The 18,956-nt window shown below is 42.4% G+C and overlaps 1 protein-coding gene across 5 annotated transcripts in view; it reads right to left on the bottom strand.

The window, feature by feature from the left end:
* Positions 1-18,956, bottom strand: part of LOC146706903 (glutamate receptor 2-like) — a 111,240-nt gene that overhangs the window by 31,389 nt on the left and 60,895 nt on the right. For 2 of the 5 annotated variants that reach the window (XM_085458195.1, XM_085458193.1), the window contains exon 17: positions 1,331-1,445. In XM_085458195.1, coding sequence (XP_085314321.1) covers positions 1,331-1,445 — 115 coding nt within the window. Of the gene's footprint in view, positions 1-1,330; positions 1,446-2,312; positions 2,428-18,956 lie in introns of those variants that run through there. The other 3 variants (XM_085458194.1, XM_085458192.1, XM_085458196.1) reach the window with 2 other exon arrangements.

The following is an 18,956-nucleotide window of genomic DNA, read 5'->3' as shown; positions in this document are numbered from 1 at the left end:
AAGTGTGCAGTTGGACAGAGGGAGGTACAGTATCTGGGGTACCACATGGGAGCCAGGCAGGTGCGTCCACAGGCGGAAAAGACAGCAGCTACTGCACCCTGCCTGCGCCCCAAGACAAAAAAAGAAGTGAGACGGTTCCTGGGGCTGACAGGTTACTATCACTGGTTTGTGCCCGGGTTTTTTGACCTGACCAGCCTCTTGACTAATCTCACCCGAAAGGGTGCTCAAGATCTGGTCCAGTGGACACGGCTGTGCTAGGCGTTTGTGCAGGTGAAAAAATATCTCTGTGGGGAGCCACTGCTCCACACTCCAAACTTTTCTATCCCTTTTCTTCTGCAGACTGATGCCTCAAACAGAGCGCTGGGGGCCGTTTTGTCCCAGCAGGCAAGGAGGGTCGACTGGCCCGTACCCTACATCAGCTGGAAGGAAAAGGAGTGCCTGATGGTTCAGCCGGATGGCTCCCCAGCCTCAGTTGGGCGGTGGTGGTGTGTGGCGGAGGTGTGGTCCATGGCTCAGCTGCAGGAGAGGGGTGGCACAGGTGTGTGGTGTTTTAGTCAATGAGCTCTCTTTTCCAGCTGGAAAGCTGCACGCATAGGTGCTGAGCCGGGAAAAACGACAAAGAAACTGTGTGTGTCACGGCAATAAAAAGGGAAAATAAAATGGCCTGTATTTGTATAGCGCTTTACTAGTCCCTAAGGACCCCAAAGTGCTTCACACATTCAGTCATCCACCCATTCACACACACATTCACACACTGGTGATGGCAAGCTACATTGTAGCCACAGCAACCCTGGGGTGCACTGACAGAGGCGAGGCTGCCACCGGGCCCTCTGACCACCACCAGTAGGCAACGGGTGAAGTGTCTTGCCCAAGGACACAACAATGTGTTTTGTGGACTTGAAAAGGCATTTGACAGTGTCCATCGGGATGTACCTCCAAGTCTGATGTCATGATTTTCATCTGGAAATAGATGGACTGCCCACTATGGGTTAGGAATGAGTTGCTGCGTGGAGGAGTATTTTGATGTCTTGCAAGTGAGGGAAGGGTGGAGTAGGAGATTAACAACAAACTGGTAGCGCCTCAGTGACAGATCTTTTCCTTGATACCTATAAATTTTGTTTCAAAGATAGTTCCTTCCTCAATGGGCAGAAAAGGTCTGTTAATACACTTTTTGGTTAGCATTATACATGTGAATATTGTTGAACTGTCTCTGTTCTTGACATTACCTAAAGCTGCAAGTAATCCATACTAACTACTGTGGAGTCTTACCGTGTATATTGAATGTGTGAACAGACAGTGTGTTTGACTGACCCACAGACATAAAACTAACCTTATTTGTGGAGTCCTTGAAGCCACATTCTCCTTTATCGTACCACCACTTGTTTTTCATCTTGTCTAGGGTCCCTTGCTCATTCAGTTTCAATACGGCAAGGTTTACTGGCACTCTTCAATGGGAATAACATAAATAACATCATTATCAATGTTATCTTATGTTATTAATGAGGCAGCGGTTCTCAAACTCTGGTCTAGCCACCAAGACAGGTCCCTCATGTGCTACTAATTATTCATCATTAAAACTTTCATTGCAGTATTTGAAAAGATTACTTTCAATGTAAAGATCATCTAATGGCTTTCTTTATTTTGTATGAGACACCTTTTAGCAAGTTCACTGTCTGTTGATTGTCAAATATTAAATACTAAAAGTATTTAGACATGACCATGAACAGGAAGTCTGTAAAGACTCTGTGGAATAATCTTGTTTAATTTGGCAAAGCTGCTTAAAGAAAATCTTGTGTTGTCAGGGCCTCTCTGCTTGGCCCTGGAGACAGAGAATGAGATGTGCTCAGCGAAAAGGCTTTCTGCTTTTTCAGTAGCAGTACTCCTCCAGGGCAGAGCCATTGATAAATAGAGTTTGGGCAGTTGCACAAACTCTTTATCGACAGCTCTTCTCCTGCACTGTTGCTACCATCTGGTGTGAGGTCACCTGACCCTGATCTGTAAGTCCTCATCTGCCTGCAAGTGTGCTCTGAACCTGACCTCAACCAAACAGGGGCAACATATCAGCAAAAGAAGCATTACAGACTACAATGCTACATGTTCTGGTTCCTTATTGCATCTGCTAAATCTAGTAGTTCTAGCGTATTTGTTTTTCTTTGTTCTTCAATTTCTGTAGGGGGTTACAGCTAGCTACTAGTGTTTGATGTCACATGTGGCATTGTAACTCTGTTTCTTCTTTACACTTTTTACATTTAATAACCCAGTGTCACCTGTGTGTTGTGTGCTGTAGTGTATGTGTGTGTGTGTGTATTAACCTTGCTCTCCCCTCCTCCGCTGCCGCATTCTCCCTTGTCATACCACCACTTGTTTTTCAGTTTGTCCAGCAGCCCCTGCTCGTTCAACTTTAACACCGCCAGGTTCACCGCATTTCTACATGAACACAGTGGCTGTTAGCAGTTCAACTCTTGCCAGTGTCTGTCCTCCTGCTGATATGCATGTTAATAGGATGTAAATAATAATAATTACTGTAAACACAATAGAGATAAAAGGAAATCGATTTTCTCATAACAGTTATCTTGAAGTAATATTTATATAATATGGTGTTTTGGTGGCTACACTCATGGAAATCAGAATGTTGTGTGGTATGTCAAATTTATATTTGTCGTTATAAAACAGAGATACACAGAGATGGATTTTTGGTTCTCATACAGTTGTCAAAAGTTTACATTCATCACTGAGATGAATGCCATAGTAATTTGGGACTTTTATATATGTATATATCAAACTAAAACAGTTTTAGATACAGTACCTGAATCTCAAATATCTATAAAGATTACTTGAAAAGATAACACTGAATGTGTGCAAGGTTATTTGTTGGCTTCAATATGTTTTTGTAGTGTGGGGCTTAAAATCTACATCACTGCACTGTTAGGATTTAAAAGTACCAGTCTCTTGAGCCCCACTTTTGATACAAGTTGAGTGAGCAGTGCTTTGTCTTCCTGCCAGGTCCTCTTAAATCACATCTATTGACTTCAGAGGGTTAAGATAGTGTTTGTATAGTTTTGAGTCCGCATGTAAACCTTTGACCATGTGGATTATAAAAAATAATTTTTTTTACTTGTGCATCCAATTCTTGTTTTTTTAAGTAATTGAAGATATATGCCGTACAATTATTCCACCCTAAAAAAAAAACCCAGTTGTTCTTGCTCTGTAATTAAAGTAAGTAGAGTGCCCCTGATATCTCAGTATATTAGGTGTTAGCAGTGTGTTACGGAGGATGAAATAGACTGTCACTCAAACCTCCAGTGTAGAATTTAGCACTTTTTAAATAGCTTTTATTTTTAATAAACTGCTGCCAAATCCTGCCCATTTATACAACTGCAATCATTCATCAAATTTTTTCGATTTCTCTATCTACACCTATGTAAAAAGTGTGAATCTGAACATAACATTCACACTTGAGATAGCTTTCAGGGTGATTCTAGTAAATGGCAATGATTAGGTCATTTTTTAGATTTTTTGTAAAAGTTACAGCAATGAAAAATGATTGCATAATTAAACTCGGAGTAGCTGGAAAAGTGAAAGTGAGAGGTTTTGTAATTTGGTAAGACATATGTCAAGGGCTAGGTTAATGCCTTTGCAGATTACCAGTAATACTTTATGGGTATTATGGCCAGTGTTGGGAAGGTTACTTTTAAAATGTATTCCATTACAGAATACAGAATACATGCCCCAAAATGTATTCTGTAACGTATTCCGTTACGTTACTCAATGACAGTAACGTATTCTGAATACTTTGGATTACTTAATATATTGTGGCGAGTTCAGACAAGGAGGAGACGGAGGTATCGTTTGGTCTTGCTTCCCGTGAGCTAGCCAGGGAGCACAGCCGTTTATTACATTTGCAGAAGAACACACTGCCACTAGCTAACTGCTCAGCGCGGCAACCACAACACACATAGGGCGCCCTCTGACCCCGGAAGGACACACCGTCGCAGCGAGAGGGCGTCACCCGTCACCATGGCAACATACACAAAACATAACTGTACAAGCAGAACCCCGAACAGCCCTGACCCGCTACAATATTATCATGCTTTTTACAACAACGTGAATGTACTATTGCTGTGTGATTTATTACTATTACTGAAGGTCCGCGACTCCGAACTGTAGTAAAGGGACCTCTGACTAATGCTGGGCTCACACTGTGCGATTTTTGGCCCATTTTGAGCCGATTTTTGAGTCGTGCGATCGTTTTGGCGATCGGCCCGATTTTGGCCTTCACCGTGCGTCGTGCATCGTGTAGTATACGTGGGGTAACGAGAAGCGATTGACACCTCACGACCAGCTCCCGATCATCAATCGCTTGGTCGTGAGGGTGTCACCGCAGTTTGCCACACTGCGCACGCGCAAACACAAATGTCAGCGAAAAAGACGGCGTAGCACGGCAGTGCAGCGTGTGATCTGGACACAAGCGATGGAGGCACAACCTGTAGAACCATCCGAGCCCTTTCGATGTGGCCTCACAAAATTATCACGACCACAACAACCTTGAAAATAGTTGGATCGACACTGCTGCTCAATCACAGCTGCCTGACCAATGTTTTTCATTAGCAATTTAGTAAAGTTGATGGTGGTGGTGTGTCTGTGTGAGTGAAAGACGGAGAGGGAGAGCGAGCGACAGAATTTCTGTTATAACCTTCATTTTTATGGACGCACAGTGTGAGCACTCAGGTCGCATCAGAGCATCGGGCCGTATAGTGTGAGACCCTGCATCGTGACCTATGAACTTCTAACCCCTGCGAGTCAATCGTACAGTTTGAGCAGGAGCTCAATCGCGCGACTGAAAAAAATCGCACAGTGTAAGCCCAGCATAATACGGCGGGGTCCCTGTCGGCTGGTAGCCAAAAAATAGCTCTACTTTGTTGTGTGGGTCAACTTTTCTTGCGACAGACAGAGAGAGGCGTTGAAAGGCTGCTCCAACGGAACTTGTTGTTTTCGGAGGAAAACACGAACACAGTGTACAGTCGAGTCTTAATACCTTACTTACAACTGGGCTCGTCAGGCACTCTTCTTGGCTGCAGTGGTTATTATTATATTTACATGCTTCCAGCTCCCGTTTTTGCTCGATGACTGCTCGTACCTTTCCACTCCCCTTTTTCTCCCTCCTCGCGCTCACAGACACATAACGTGTATGGCAGTCCATTCTCCCTGCAGCACGGACTACACTGAACATGATGCTACATTCTTTAGAGCTATGCTTGTAGCATTCTGCCTGTTAGCTTAGCACAACAACAACAACAACAACGAAAAGGCGCTCTCTCACCCAGGAAACACACAGTCGCAGAGAGAGAGAGAGCGTCGCCCTGTAACCATGGCAACCGTAACGCTTCCGCCTGGAACAAAAGAACGTAGCTGTCAAACAAAACCCAAACAGTCCTGACCCGCGACAAAATGAAACAGGAAAGTACCCCAGTGTATTCCATTTATTTCAACAAAGTAACTGTATTCTGAATACCACCTTTTTAAATGGTAACTGTAACGGAATACAGTTACTCATATTTTGTATTCTAAATACGTAACGGCGGTACATGTATTCCGTTACGCCCCAACACTGATTATGGCATACCTTAGAATGATATGAAATATATTTAGAATGGTGAGTTGCTCAAATTCCAATTATAAATATCCATTATAAACCAGCATACCTTTATTATAATAAACTAGTACCTACTCTATAATAATGTTCCACATAACCAGACTAGGAGCTGATTGCACACACATTGTCAGTGTCATCTCATACTGATGCTTGGTCTTGAGTCCCTTTTAATGGTACATTTAATGGTAGTGCCATTTTAAAATATTTTCTACCAACTGGAATTGTACAGGCTTGTTCAGTTTTGGTGGTTCTAAGCCTGTATGTATGCTATATTTCCATCCTGATACAAAAACAGTCCCATTTAAAAAAATATATATAGATCTTGGATTAGATTACCAGATCATTCAAGGCACTGGTTGCCACCAGCAGCACCGTTAATAAAGAGGGTACTGGTAGAAACTATGAAGCAACAGTCAAGGAGAGGAGGAAAGAATGTCTGAAGACAGCTGATAAAGTAGGAGTATGAAGTTGAGAATCTAAACTGTGACTATTGCGGTGAAGGGAGGAATGAGTCTGAAAGGATACAGAGAAGGAATTATTAATATATACATTTGTGCAAGTGATGAGGCAGAAGAGGATTAAAGCCAATAGCATAAGCAGCTATGGCTAACAGGAAGAAAAGGTCATCTGGTAATTCCGAGGTAGGTTGTTTGCACCCTGGCATTTCCAGTCAGCATATCAAAATGTCCTTTGGCAAGATACTGAACCAGTAAACACTAATTAAAATATATCTCAAATAATCAATGAACCTGCCAGGTCTATTATAAAGAACATTCCCTGATCTGTAATTTATCTTTTGTACTAATGGAAGTGACAGCGTCATTGGACAAGGTGTTAATGATTTAGGGCTTGAGCTACAATCCTATTGCATGTTACAGAAAAACCACCTTAAGGGAACCTAGAATTATTTTTAAGGGAAAAACAAGCTATTTCGCACAGTCTCACAGAAGCCAGTAGACCTGGGGAGGGAACTTAAAGGAGAATGCCTGGTGGCCGTGGCAACCCAAAGAGATAACCCACATAGCAGACAGGTTTGGCCTGGATCTGGTATCAAGCCAGCACTGCTGGCTGACTTCTGGCATGGTAAGTGGTATGTCATCCAGATATGGGCCAGGCCCGGCGTAGATGGCACTGTTTATGTGATGGCATGCCACATCTGTCCCAATTGTGGTTTGGTTTATGTGGCCCAGGCTCATAGAAAACAGGTCCGGCCCGGATCTGGCACTTCTGACTGACTAGTGTCATGGCAGGGTGTCTGTCAACCAGATGTGGGCAAGGTCTGGCAATGATGGCACTATTTATGTTCCTATTTTCCTGTTTTAGTTAGAAGACCCAAATGACATGTTACAATACTATACTGCTATGGTAGCCAATGTTTCAAATGCAGGTTTGACAGGTTTGTGAGTGTACACTTTAGCCAAAACCTAGTGAGGTTTACTCATGCTTATTACTGGGTGGTTGTAGCTCAGGAGGTAGAGCAGATCACCTACTAATCAAAGGGTTATTGGTTGAATCCCTGGCTTCTCCAGCCTGCATGTCAGGAGTATAAATGTAGTTAGGAATCACTCCGTTTAAAGAAAGTGTGTGATTGGGTGAATGTGGCATGTTGTATAGAGCACTTTGAGTAATCCATGAGAGTAGAAAAGTGCTATATAAGAATCAGTCCATTCACTGTCTGAGTTTTGTCATGTTACTTTTGCACTATTATGTTCCGGCACACGTTGTTATTACATGGCTTGATTAAGGTACACATCAGGCTGACATCTGGGGTGTGTGTGTCTGCAACTGGCCTTGTACAGGCCCATGTGTGGGCCACCTCTGGCAAACCTGATCTGGGCCACCAAAGGGCCATCATTCTTTGCAGTATGTGGGCCATGTGTAAGCACATTGTGTGGGCCAGATCCGGGCCATACCAATTTTGCTATGTGGGAACGTTGGCCTGTTCTCTTGTGTGCTCGCTATCTGCACGAGGCATAATAGGGGTTTGGTGCAGCTGGTGTCAGGCGGTAGTCAGGGACTGAGGCAACAGGGAGGTCTCATCTGAGCTGTGCTGAATGATATTCAAAGTGCAAAGAAGTCTTGGAGTCATCCAACCAGGTGGGGCAGCTGCCAGTACCCCACCTGGTTGGGTACTTGGGTACATCCTAGATCGCTCAATGATTGATTTTGTAATTGTATCATCATATCTGCAACAATGGGCTCTGGACACGTGGGTGCAGTGGGGAACTGAACTGTCAATCAATTGCCACCTAGTGGTAGGTTGGATTAGGTGGCAGGGGAGGATGGTAGACATGCCTGGCATGACCAAACGTATAGTGAGCGTGGACTGGGAGCTTCTGGCAGAAGCCCTGGCCTGTGAGATCTTTAACCCCCAGAGCTTTGACAGCATTCCAATGAAGGCTGGGGACACTATGTTCTGCACTTCCACTGTTGTGCAGAGCTGTAGCTGCAATGTGGTTCGTGCCTATATAAAAAAAAACTTGACCTTGACCTTGTCATAGTGGCAATCCCCAAACTAGATGGTGGAAAGCGGTTGTGAAGGGAGCAATCTACCTGAAAAGCAGTGTTATTGGGCTTGGTTAGTTTGTGTGACTGAAAACAGCTGACAAGTATCAGCAGCCAAAATGCACTTGGGCTCAAACAAAATCTTGGGTGTGGGAAGAATTCATTGAGGCCATAGAATGAGACTGTCAGCCTTGAAGTGATTCTGGTTACGTCAGGCAACTTAGGAGGAGAAAGCCACACTCTACACATATTTACATAGTGTACAGTGCAGCTGGAGCACTGCTGACTTCACTGATGATATGGTTTGGTGCTGAAAGTAATACTTTGAGGATCTCCTAAATCCCACTGACATATAACTTCCATCGTGGAAGCAGAATATGGGAATGACCTATGACCAGTGTTTGTGTTTTCAATTTATACAATTCAGTTTTATTTATACAGGGCCAAATAACAACAACAGTCACCTCAAGGTGCTTTATATTGTAAAGTAGACATTACTTTACAATATAAATATAATGTAAATATAATTTGTTTTCCTAACCCTACCTACACTAACAGTCATGCTTGAAACTTGAAGCAAGACATAAGATCCATCAGACTTTATCCTCCAACTGTCGCCAAAGAGCGACAAACTTTCTTTTAACAGGAAGAAACCTCCAGCTGGCTGAGTCTGACTCTTGGACTTTCAAGTTCTGTTTATTTCTTAGTTTTTGCATTGTTTAGATTTTCACCTCTGCATCTATGCATAGTCTTGCCAAAGGACATTTGGCATGCAGACTGAAGCAGCCAGAGATTGAACCACAAAGCTTGCAACTAGTAGATGACCGGCTCTACCTCCTGAGCCACAGTTTCCCGGCCTGCCTGTTTTCCCATGTGCTATTCTGTATTGCAAGGTATATATTATGTTGTATTTTGGACTTTTTTTCTTGTAGTCCCCTTCTGTCATGATGTGGAGTGTGATAGTGAGGAATGAGGACTTCAAATGCAGGATGCAAAGACAGAGTTTTAAAACAAAGCAATCCATTTGAATATAGCTGGATAAACCCCCATAATACAAAGTAACACAGTACGACATGAAAAACAGTACAACATAATGGAACACAGGCAAACTAAGGTAATGAGTGAAGTGGAAACAAAAAAAAACAAAAAACAAAACAGAAATTAAAAGTCCAAAAACACAAACACAGGGTCATAGGACGTGACAAGTCTACGTGTACAGTAACTTGTTTATCATAAACACCATATACTGATTAACGTAAATATTTTTTTAAGATTTCTAAAATCCTATGTTTGTTATGTGATCTAAAATCTTACTTATAGCCACTTATAGCAACTAATAATATAATCACTTATTGGTCAGTATTGCCATTCATATATTTTAAGTTTGATGCTTTGTATATACCAGTGTCCTACATTTTGTTTCTGAACAGAGCCCATCAGTGACTTAACACTGCTAATCTGTAACAGTGAAAAAATGAAAGAAAATCTGTATGCCCATGCTAGGAGCAGAGACCATGCAATTCAATACGGCAAGTAATTCAGTATTTAGCTCAAATCAAGACTTTTTCATAAGAGAAACTGTAGAAATGAAATGTGTGTCTCTGGTTCTACCATGATGTATACAGTGACAACAGAAATCCAATAAAGCTGTAAAGCTCCATTAAGCAAAGTTTAGCATTCATTTAAAAAAATGAAATGTACGGATCCTAACACTCAACACTGAACTCAAAACCTTATAAAGATCTCTAAATTCATTGTTCTGACTTATAAGTCCAGCGTGTTAAATCCTAGTCCTTAGCAACTAGCAACTGTTGGCTAATACTCAAGTCCTGTTCCTTACATATTGTTTAAAACATTTTCAAGGCCCATATCCTCATTGGGATTTCTTTGTTCCAATTAGCCACAATCTAAACAAACAATAGGAGTGAAATTTTCCTTCAGTCTTCTATAACTAGATAGCAGAGGTGGTAAACGTACAGAAACGTAGTAGAAGTATGGATATACGAGTGTTAAAAATTACTACAGTAAACGTTGAAATACTCAGTTCAATTCAATTATATTTATACAGTGCTAAATCACAACAACAGTCACCTCAAAGCGCTTTATATTGTAAGGTAGACCCAACAATAATATATACCAGGGGTCAGCAACCTTTAACACTGAAAGAGCCATTTGGACCTGGTTTCCACGCAAAAGAAAACACTGGGAGCCACAAATACTTTTTGACATCTAAAATGAAGATAACACTGTATATATTGTTTTTTACCTTTATGCTTTGTTTGAACAACTAAAGTGTGTTGCTTATGAAATCCATGAAGTGCTACAGAGAAAATTACATTTTATTTATGTAATTAACACATTTTGAACTCTTTAAGAAATATAACGAAAGGAAAGACACCAACATGAATTAAAATGATCCATGTAGCAAACAAAAACTGTTATATCGCCTTCGGGCTTTTGGAGCCTTGACCTGACTTTTAAAAAATAATTGGGAAAAAAAGCACTAAAAAACTAAACTTCACTAAAAAATGAAAAATAGACATTTGCAAAATTCTGTCTAAATATGTATTTGACCTGGTTAATGTGTGTGGCGGGGGTGGTCTGCAGCGCCGCTGCAGGGGAGGCGGACTCACTTGAGCGGCACCTGCAATCCGATCACGCATTTATGTCTGTGCTATCTATGCTGTTGGGTTGGTGTGTGTCGGGTAGTGATGGGTCGGTCGCGAACAAAATGGCTCTTAGAGCCGGCTCTTTGACGTGAACGATGCGAGCCGGCTCCTTATCGCAAGCCGTGGGGTTTTTTTTTTTTCTTTCTCTCACCCTCTCTCTCTCGCACTTTTTTTCACTTCACTCAGCATGCCAGCCTTGTGCTTTACGCTGGGAAGAGGGGGGAGGGGCGGTAGTTACACTGAGTAGCACAGGAACAGAGCGGGAGGGAGAGAGAGAGAAAGAGAGCCAGGGACAACAACCTCACATTAGAAAGGTATAGTAATCATCCACAGCTATTTTCAGTTGCAGATGATAAAGGATTCAGAAAGTTTATTCATGCAGGTCCATGTTCTTTTTGTTTTCATATTATAATTTATATTTAATTGTGTTGTGGTTTGCAGTGTTTTGTGTTGTTTCACTTTAAATTTGTAAAAGGAAAAAGCTGAAAATTTAAATAGTTAAAAGTTGAAATGTGAATAATTGATTTTTGTATTATATGATTTATTTATCACATTTTATGTGGAGTGAATAAATAAAAGTATGTTTACGGTGGCCCCTACAGACAAAGCACGTACAAACTTCATATCACGTACGAACTCTGAAGCACGTACAAACCCTGAAGCACATACAAACTCCAAAACATGTAAAAACACGTAAAAACTCCAAAACACGTACAAACTCCGAAGCACATAAAAACTCAAAACACGTACAAAACACAACAGAAGTGCTCCACGATGCTAGGGGCAGTGTTGAGCTTTTGTTACCTAGTGGCTACACAAGCCAGCAAGTACCAACGACCGGATTTGGTGTGTGGTAATAACAGGTAAATGAACTTTTTTTTATTATTATTTGACTATATATGAATGCTTGTGTATAAATACACAAACAATACACATATGCTTTCATGCTTTCAATTGTGTAATTTAAGTGATCTAGGTAGCTCTGTTTTGGAAGTTCAGTTCATGCTAGAAATGTGTTTTGGAGTTTGTATGTGCTTTGTCTCTAGGGGCCACCGCATATACCAGGGGTTTATGCGGTTTTGGCTGGTGTATCTGGCTCTGCCCTAGACTGGTTTTCTTCCTACTTATCAGACAGGACCTTCTCTGTTAGGACTGATAGGTTCTCCTCTAACACTGCTGCCCTGACCTGTGGTGTCCCACAGGGCTCAGTTTTAGGTCCATTACTATTTTCTTTTTATATGCTTCCTTTAGCTAGTATCATTCAATCTTTTAGCAACCTGTCTTATCATTTTTATGCTGATGACATTCAGCTCCATATGTCCTTTAAGCCTCATCAGCTGGATAGGCTGTCCACCCTAGTCCAGTGCTTAACCCAGGTTTCTGATTGGCTTTCAAGCAACTACCTTGTTCTAAATACTAACAAGACCGAGACCATGATCATAGCTCCTCCTGAGCTACATTCTAAAATCAGTCAGGTTCTTGCCTCTTTCTGTCCATCTGTCAAGTCAAATATTCGAAATCTTGGAGTAATATTTGACTCTTCTCTGGGCCTTGACTCTCATGTAAAATCTTTGTCTCGTTCCTGTTTCTATCATTTAAGAAACATATCTAAACTGCGACATATGGTTTCCTCAGCTGAACTGGAAAAACTCATTCATGCATTTGTGTCATCACGCTTAGATTACTGTAATTCCCTGTTTACTAGCTTGGATAAATCATCTCTCTCTCGCCTCCAGACAATACAAAACGCAGCAGCCAGATTACTAACTCGCTCTACCAAGCGTGTTCACATCACTCCCATCTTATATTCTTTACATTGGCTCCCAATAGAGTTTAGAATTCGCTTTAAAATTCTTGTTTTAACATACAGAGCACTAAATGGCCAGGCTCCAGATTACTTATCCAAGCTTCTTTTAAAATACACTACTGCTCGTCATCTCCGCTCACAGACTCAGAGTCTCTTAGTTGTTCCCTGTACACGATTGAAGACAAAAGGGGACAGAGCCTTTCAGTCTGTTGCACCAAGGCTGTGGAACAGTTTACCACTACAATTACGTTTGCTTGACTCTGTGGATTCTTTTAAAAAACAGTTAAAAACTCTTCTGTTCAAACAAGCCTTTTGTTGATCTACATATTTTATTTTATTTTTTTTACATTATTTACATTTGATCTTTTACATTGTATATAATGTCTATTGATTTTATTGTTTATTTTAATATTTTAATATTTGTGTACAGCGCTTTGTGATTGCCTGTCTGCGAAAAGCGCTTAATAAAATCATCATCATCATCATCATCATATATTTATATATAAACATATATAAATAAAACCACCTTTTTTTTACATTTACATGCAGTAAACGCCAGGACCACCTCCTACAACGCGGGTCTCGCCACTGGCGATATGAGCGCCTACAAAGCGGCCTCATACGGCGTGCGGCGTGCGGTGAGAGATGCCAAACGCAGGTACCGGGAACGTGTGGAGTCCCGCTTCCACCAGGGCGACACACGGAGTATGTGGCACGGACTACGCATCATTACGGACTACAAAGCCAGGGACACTGCGCCGATCAACGCCGACTCTGCATTCACCAACGAGCTGAATCGGTTCTACGCCCGTTTCGAGGTTAGCCAGGCGGCTAATGCTATCTACCGCCTGACTACCGAGGACAGTGACGTCATCAGCGAGAGACCGGTGACCAGCATCGCGGAGCATGACGTCCGAGCGGCACTGAGGAGAGTGAACACAAGGAAAGCGGCGGGGCCAGACGGCATCACCGGCCGTCTGCTGCGCTGCTGTGCTGACCAGCTAGCAGGTGTGTTCACTTACATCTTCAACGAGTCCCTGGCGAAGTCTGTGGTCCCCACATGCTTCAAAAGATCCACCATCATCCCTGTGCCCAAGAACAGCAAACCCTCATCCCTGAACGATTACCGGCCAGTTGCACTGACCTCGGTAGTAATGAAGGTGTTTGAGAGGCTGCTGAAGAACATCATCTCCTCCTCCACCCCAGACACCACAGATCCGCTGCAGTTCGCCTACAGATCCAACAGATCCACAGAGGATGCCATCGCCCACGTCCTACACACCACTCTCAGCCACGTGGACAAGAAACAGGGTAACTATGTGCGAATGCTGTTTGTTGATTACAGTTCAGCGTTTAACACAATAGTGCCCTGCAGACTGTTCACAAAGCTGAGGGATCTGGGACTTAACAGCCGTCTGTGTGCATGGGTGTTGGACTTCCTCACTGGCAGAACTCAGGTGGTGAGGGTGGGCAGGTGCTTCTCCAACAGCATCACCATCAACACAGGAGCACCTCAGGGATGTGTCCTCTCGCCACTGCTCTACTCCCTCTACACTTCAGACTGTGTGGCCACCCATGGCTCCAACACCATTGTGAAGTTTGCTGACGACACAGTGGTGTTGGGTGCCATCTCCAACAACAATGAGGCGGCCTACATGGATGAAGTGAAGAATCTGGCATCGTGGTGCCAGGACAACCACCTCCAGCTGAACGTCAGCAAGACCAAGGAGCTGGTGGTGGACTTCAGAAGGGGTCAGCACAGAGACTACAAGCCCATTATCATCAATGGAGCTCCAGTGGAGAGGGTGCAGTCCTTCAAGTATCTTGGTGTCCACATCTCCTCAGACCTGACATGGGCTGCCCACATTCAGGTCCAGACCAAAAGGGCTAGGCAGCGCCTGTATCACCTACGACAACTGAGGAAGTTCAGGGTCTCTCCAAAGATCCTCAGGATTTTCTATACAGGCGCTGTGGAGAGCATCCTCACACAGAACATGACATCGTGGTTCGGGAACAGCTGTGTGAAGGACCAAAAAGCTCTCCAGAGAGTGATCTGTACAGCAGAACGCTGCTGCAGGATTGCTCTCCCCCCGCTTCAGGACACCTACACCAGGAGATGCCGGACTAGAGCAGCGCAGATACTGAAGGACCCGTCCCATCCTGACAACAAACTGTTCCAACTTCTGCAATCTGGTAGAAGGTTCCGCATCTTCCGGGCAAGGACAGAGAGACTCAAGAGGAGCTTCTATCCCCAAGCCATCCGTGCCCTAAACACACACACCCGCCCTCTCACATCATCTATAATTGACTGAGACAGGACTCTTCCAGACACTAAACCAAGGCACAATGTACATTTCAATTCCTTTAATTTTAAATATGTTTATATTGTCTATCCTGTAAAATAGTCAGATGTCTATTCATATTAATGTACAGAATTCACCTGCTTGCTGCTACTACTGCACATTCACCCAGTGTATATACTATATGTGTATATATATATATATGTATATATATATAATGTTCTTCCTCTACACCCCCCCCAATTTTTGCACATGTCGAGGAGCATGTCAGGCTACATTTCACTGTGTGTTATACTTGTATAACTATGCATGTGACGAATAATAAAGAACCTTGAACCTTGAACCATTAGTAATTCCTTTTGTGCATAATTTTATATTGTTGTTAATAATAAATTAATTAAAGCAACAAAACAACCTGAAGAGCCGGTTTGGAGCCGAAAGATCCGGATCTTTTTAGTGAGCCGAAACGAAAGAGCCGGTTCTCTAAAAAGAGCCGAAAATCCCATCACTAGTGTCGGGCTGTGAGCTGAAAAGCTACAGCCGGCTGTATGCGTCAACAACCGTGTGTGAAAAGTGGTCGTTAAAGAGATGCTGAAAAGCATGTTCATGCAAACATCGTCGTGTCTGCCGTGATATGTTTACAATGGGACTTCTGCTCCTGAACCTCTGCGCACAGCGTCTGCAAATCGGGGCTGTACGAAGTGACTTTCATCTTTACGCAGGACTGTAAGCTGTCCTCTGTGAGGCGTAAGCTGTGTTTGTTTTTAACATAGTTCATGGTGGAGAATAGCTGCTGACATAATGTGGATCCATAATTGGCCTACCTGGGGTTGAAAGTCTCGATAAATGCACGGCGTTTCGGCAGGCATACCGGCTTCTGCGAGTGTGAAGCTTATTTTGAGCGATGAAAAAATAAAAGAATATAATTTTATTTTTATATTTCAATATCACAATAATCTTCCAATTTAGAACTACAAGGTAAAAAAGAACTAACATAAGTAAAATACACTTCAGCTAAATACTTCTAATTTATTTTCCCAAACCACGCGGAGCTGCACTATAAGGACTAAAGAGCCGCAGGTTGCTGACCCCTGATATATACAGAGGAAAAACCCAACAATCATATGACCCCCTATGAGCAAGCACTTTGGCAACAGTGGGAAGGAAAAACTCCCTTTTAACAGGAAGAAACCTCCGACAGAACCAAGCTCAGGGAGGGGCGGGGCCATCTGCTGCGACTGGTTGGAGTGAGAGAAGGAAGACAGGATAAGGACATGCTGTGGAAGAGAGACAGAGATTAATAACAAGTATGATTCAATGCAGAGTGGTGTATTAACACATAGTGAGTGAGAAAGGAAACTCAGTACATCATGGGAATCCCCCAGCAGCCTACAACTATTGCAGCATAACATCTATATTCTTAAGCAAAAAGGAAAGTTTTAAGTCTAATCTTAAAAGTAGAGCTAGTGTCTGTCTCCCAAATCCAAACTGGAAGCTGGTTCCACAGAAGAGAGGGGCCTGAAAGCTGAAGGCTCTGCCTCCTATTCTACTTTTAAATACTCTGGGAACAACAAGTAGGCCTGCAGGGTGAGAGTAAAGTGCTCTAATGGGGTGATATGGTACTATAACGTCATTAAGATAAGATGGGGCCTGATTATTACAGACCTTGTATGTGAGGAGCAGGAGTTTGAATTCAATTCTGTAACTAATGAGACACCTAGGTTTGTTCTTATTTACTCAATCAGTGATGAATAATAAGATGTTCTTATAAAGCACTAAACTATTTCTTCAGGCTAAATGATGATCTTCTACATTTGTGACATGCCATTTCCTCTCCGGCTTACGAGTTATCTGCTTTAACCTCCTAAGACCCGAACTCTTCCACGGCATGCATTTTTAATTTCTCTTTGATATTTGGGCATATTGGGCCCCAGTGAATGTAAAAACAAAGAATTGCCAGATTTTTTAAAAATCTTATTTTTGTTTTTAAGAAAAATAAGGTAGCATAGAACAGTAGCAGTATAATGTCCTTGTAAGTGGATATCAGGCCCTTGTAGAGCAAAATTGAGTATTTTGGTCTAAATAACCCAAAATGTGATGTCCACATATGTGGACGCCAGGTCCTAGGAGGTTAAGCTACGTGTTTGGAAATTATACCACAGAGTCAAATATTTCTGATTTGAGGCTCTATTTTTCACAGGAGCTATAGTATCCAGAGTCATATGTAGTGAGGTAAAATTATTAACAAGATGATCGACCTCTGTTGGAGTAGTGTCCAGGTGCAGTTTGCACTGTGCTGCAAACTGCACTCATAGCAGCAGTTTGTGTGTTTCCTGATGTCTGTTAAGCTGATAGAAATGTAGCATTTGAAATCACATGGATTACTTTAAAAAAAAGTAATCATTTACATCCTTTATGCTTACTCCTTTTCTGTACTGGTAGCTAGATGCTGAAGTACCACAAGCGCAATTTATAGACAAAAAAAACAAACAAACAAAAAGCCGCCAGCCCATATTAACACTTGAATATGGCACAAGGTTTTATCTCTTTCATCTCTTTTTATGTGATATCCCCTGGTGATTAATACATGAACAGTATTGTGTTGCATGTATTTGCTATTTAGACTCAAATCGGTTTGATGTTTGATAGCCTACAATGACGTGAAATAATAATTTCCATTAAATGTGTTTAATCAAAAGTAATGAGCCCGCTTTGAAAATGTAAGCGGTATAATGTAAAGTGCAGATAATTAAAAATTCTACGTATGTACAGTAACAAAGTATTTGTACTTCATTACTTCCCACCTACGTTATATAGTCTTTTCCTACATAATTTGAGCACTCAAAGCGCTTTCTAACTCCAAGCTTCATTCACCTATTCACAAACACAGTAATATAAGTACTTTTTGAACCTAACATTTATGCACTTATATTCCAATAGATACATTGTAGGCAACTCACAGTGGTTCAGAATGTTGGACAAGGATACTTTAACATGCAGGCTGGAGGAGCCACCAACCTTTCAATTGGTAGACGATTGATTATGAAAGAGTGCGTTTGTAGAGCATGTGGCTAAAACGGACAAGTATCCTGGCAGGAAAGTGACATATAAACTGTCATGGCGTGACTGGGAGGAACAGCCAAGCCAACACATTGATCTGAACCTGAGTGGTGTTCTCTCACAAAACTTCTAGGTTCACAGATTGTCCATGATGAACATTATGATCAAGTAAAACCATGTTTGTGATAAGAGTTGGAACCAGGATGCCATCAGTCGCAGGTTGATGATTGATTTTGCAATTGTATCATTAGACCTGCTGTCATATCTTGCACATTTGGGTGAAAAGATCCATTCACCTGGTGGTGAACAGATCAGGTGGGAGGGGAGGATGCCAGACAGGACTGGTGTATCCACATATAAAGTGAGGGTGTGCTGGGAACCTCATTCTGATCTCCCCAGTGCAGGAGACTTTTAATTTCTGGAGAAACTGAGTCTGAATGGACCATGTTGTGCATCTCTATTGCTGAGGAAAGTATGGGGCTATAGCCACCAGGGAGCCAAAAGGGAGCCAACACGCTGAAGGAGTCTGCTGACCTTGGCTAGCTTGTCGGATGCTGGAGAAAGGTACTAAGCAGAGCCCAGCTCTTGGAGTAGCTGAAGCTGAAGCATGTTGTATTATTGTAGGGTCTACCTTAAAATATAAAGCGCCTTGATGTGACTGTTGTTTCTGATGTTAAATTAGCTGGTATCTGGTGATAAAGTTCTGCTGATCTGCAGAGGGTGGTGAGATCAGCACAGCGCATCACCAGGATTGAACTGCCAGTCACGCAGGATGAGGAAGATGCAGCGGATCCTCTCTGATCCCAGCCACAGACTTTTCACACTCCTGCTGTCCGGCAGGCGGTTCAGGAGCATCCAGACCCGCCTGCCGGACACAGAGACGGTTTTTACCCACAAGCCATTAGGCTTTTCTGAACTGCTGACATTCTATACACACCATTACACACTCACTACAATTACAG

Source organism: Copadichromis virginalis, linkage group LG6 (genome assembly GCF_057382275.1).
Source record: "Copadichromis virginalis isolate Kocher_CV1m ecotype Utaka linkage group LG6, C_Virginalis_male_GT1.1, whole genome shotgun sequence".
Taxonomy (NCBI): Eukaryota; Metazoa; Chordata; class Actinopteri; order Cichliformes; family Cichlidae; genus Copadichromis; species Copadichromis virginalis.
Note: the sequence above shows the minus strand (reverse complement) of the source record. Positions and strands in the feature narration are given on the sequence as shown.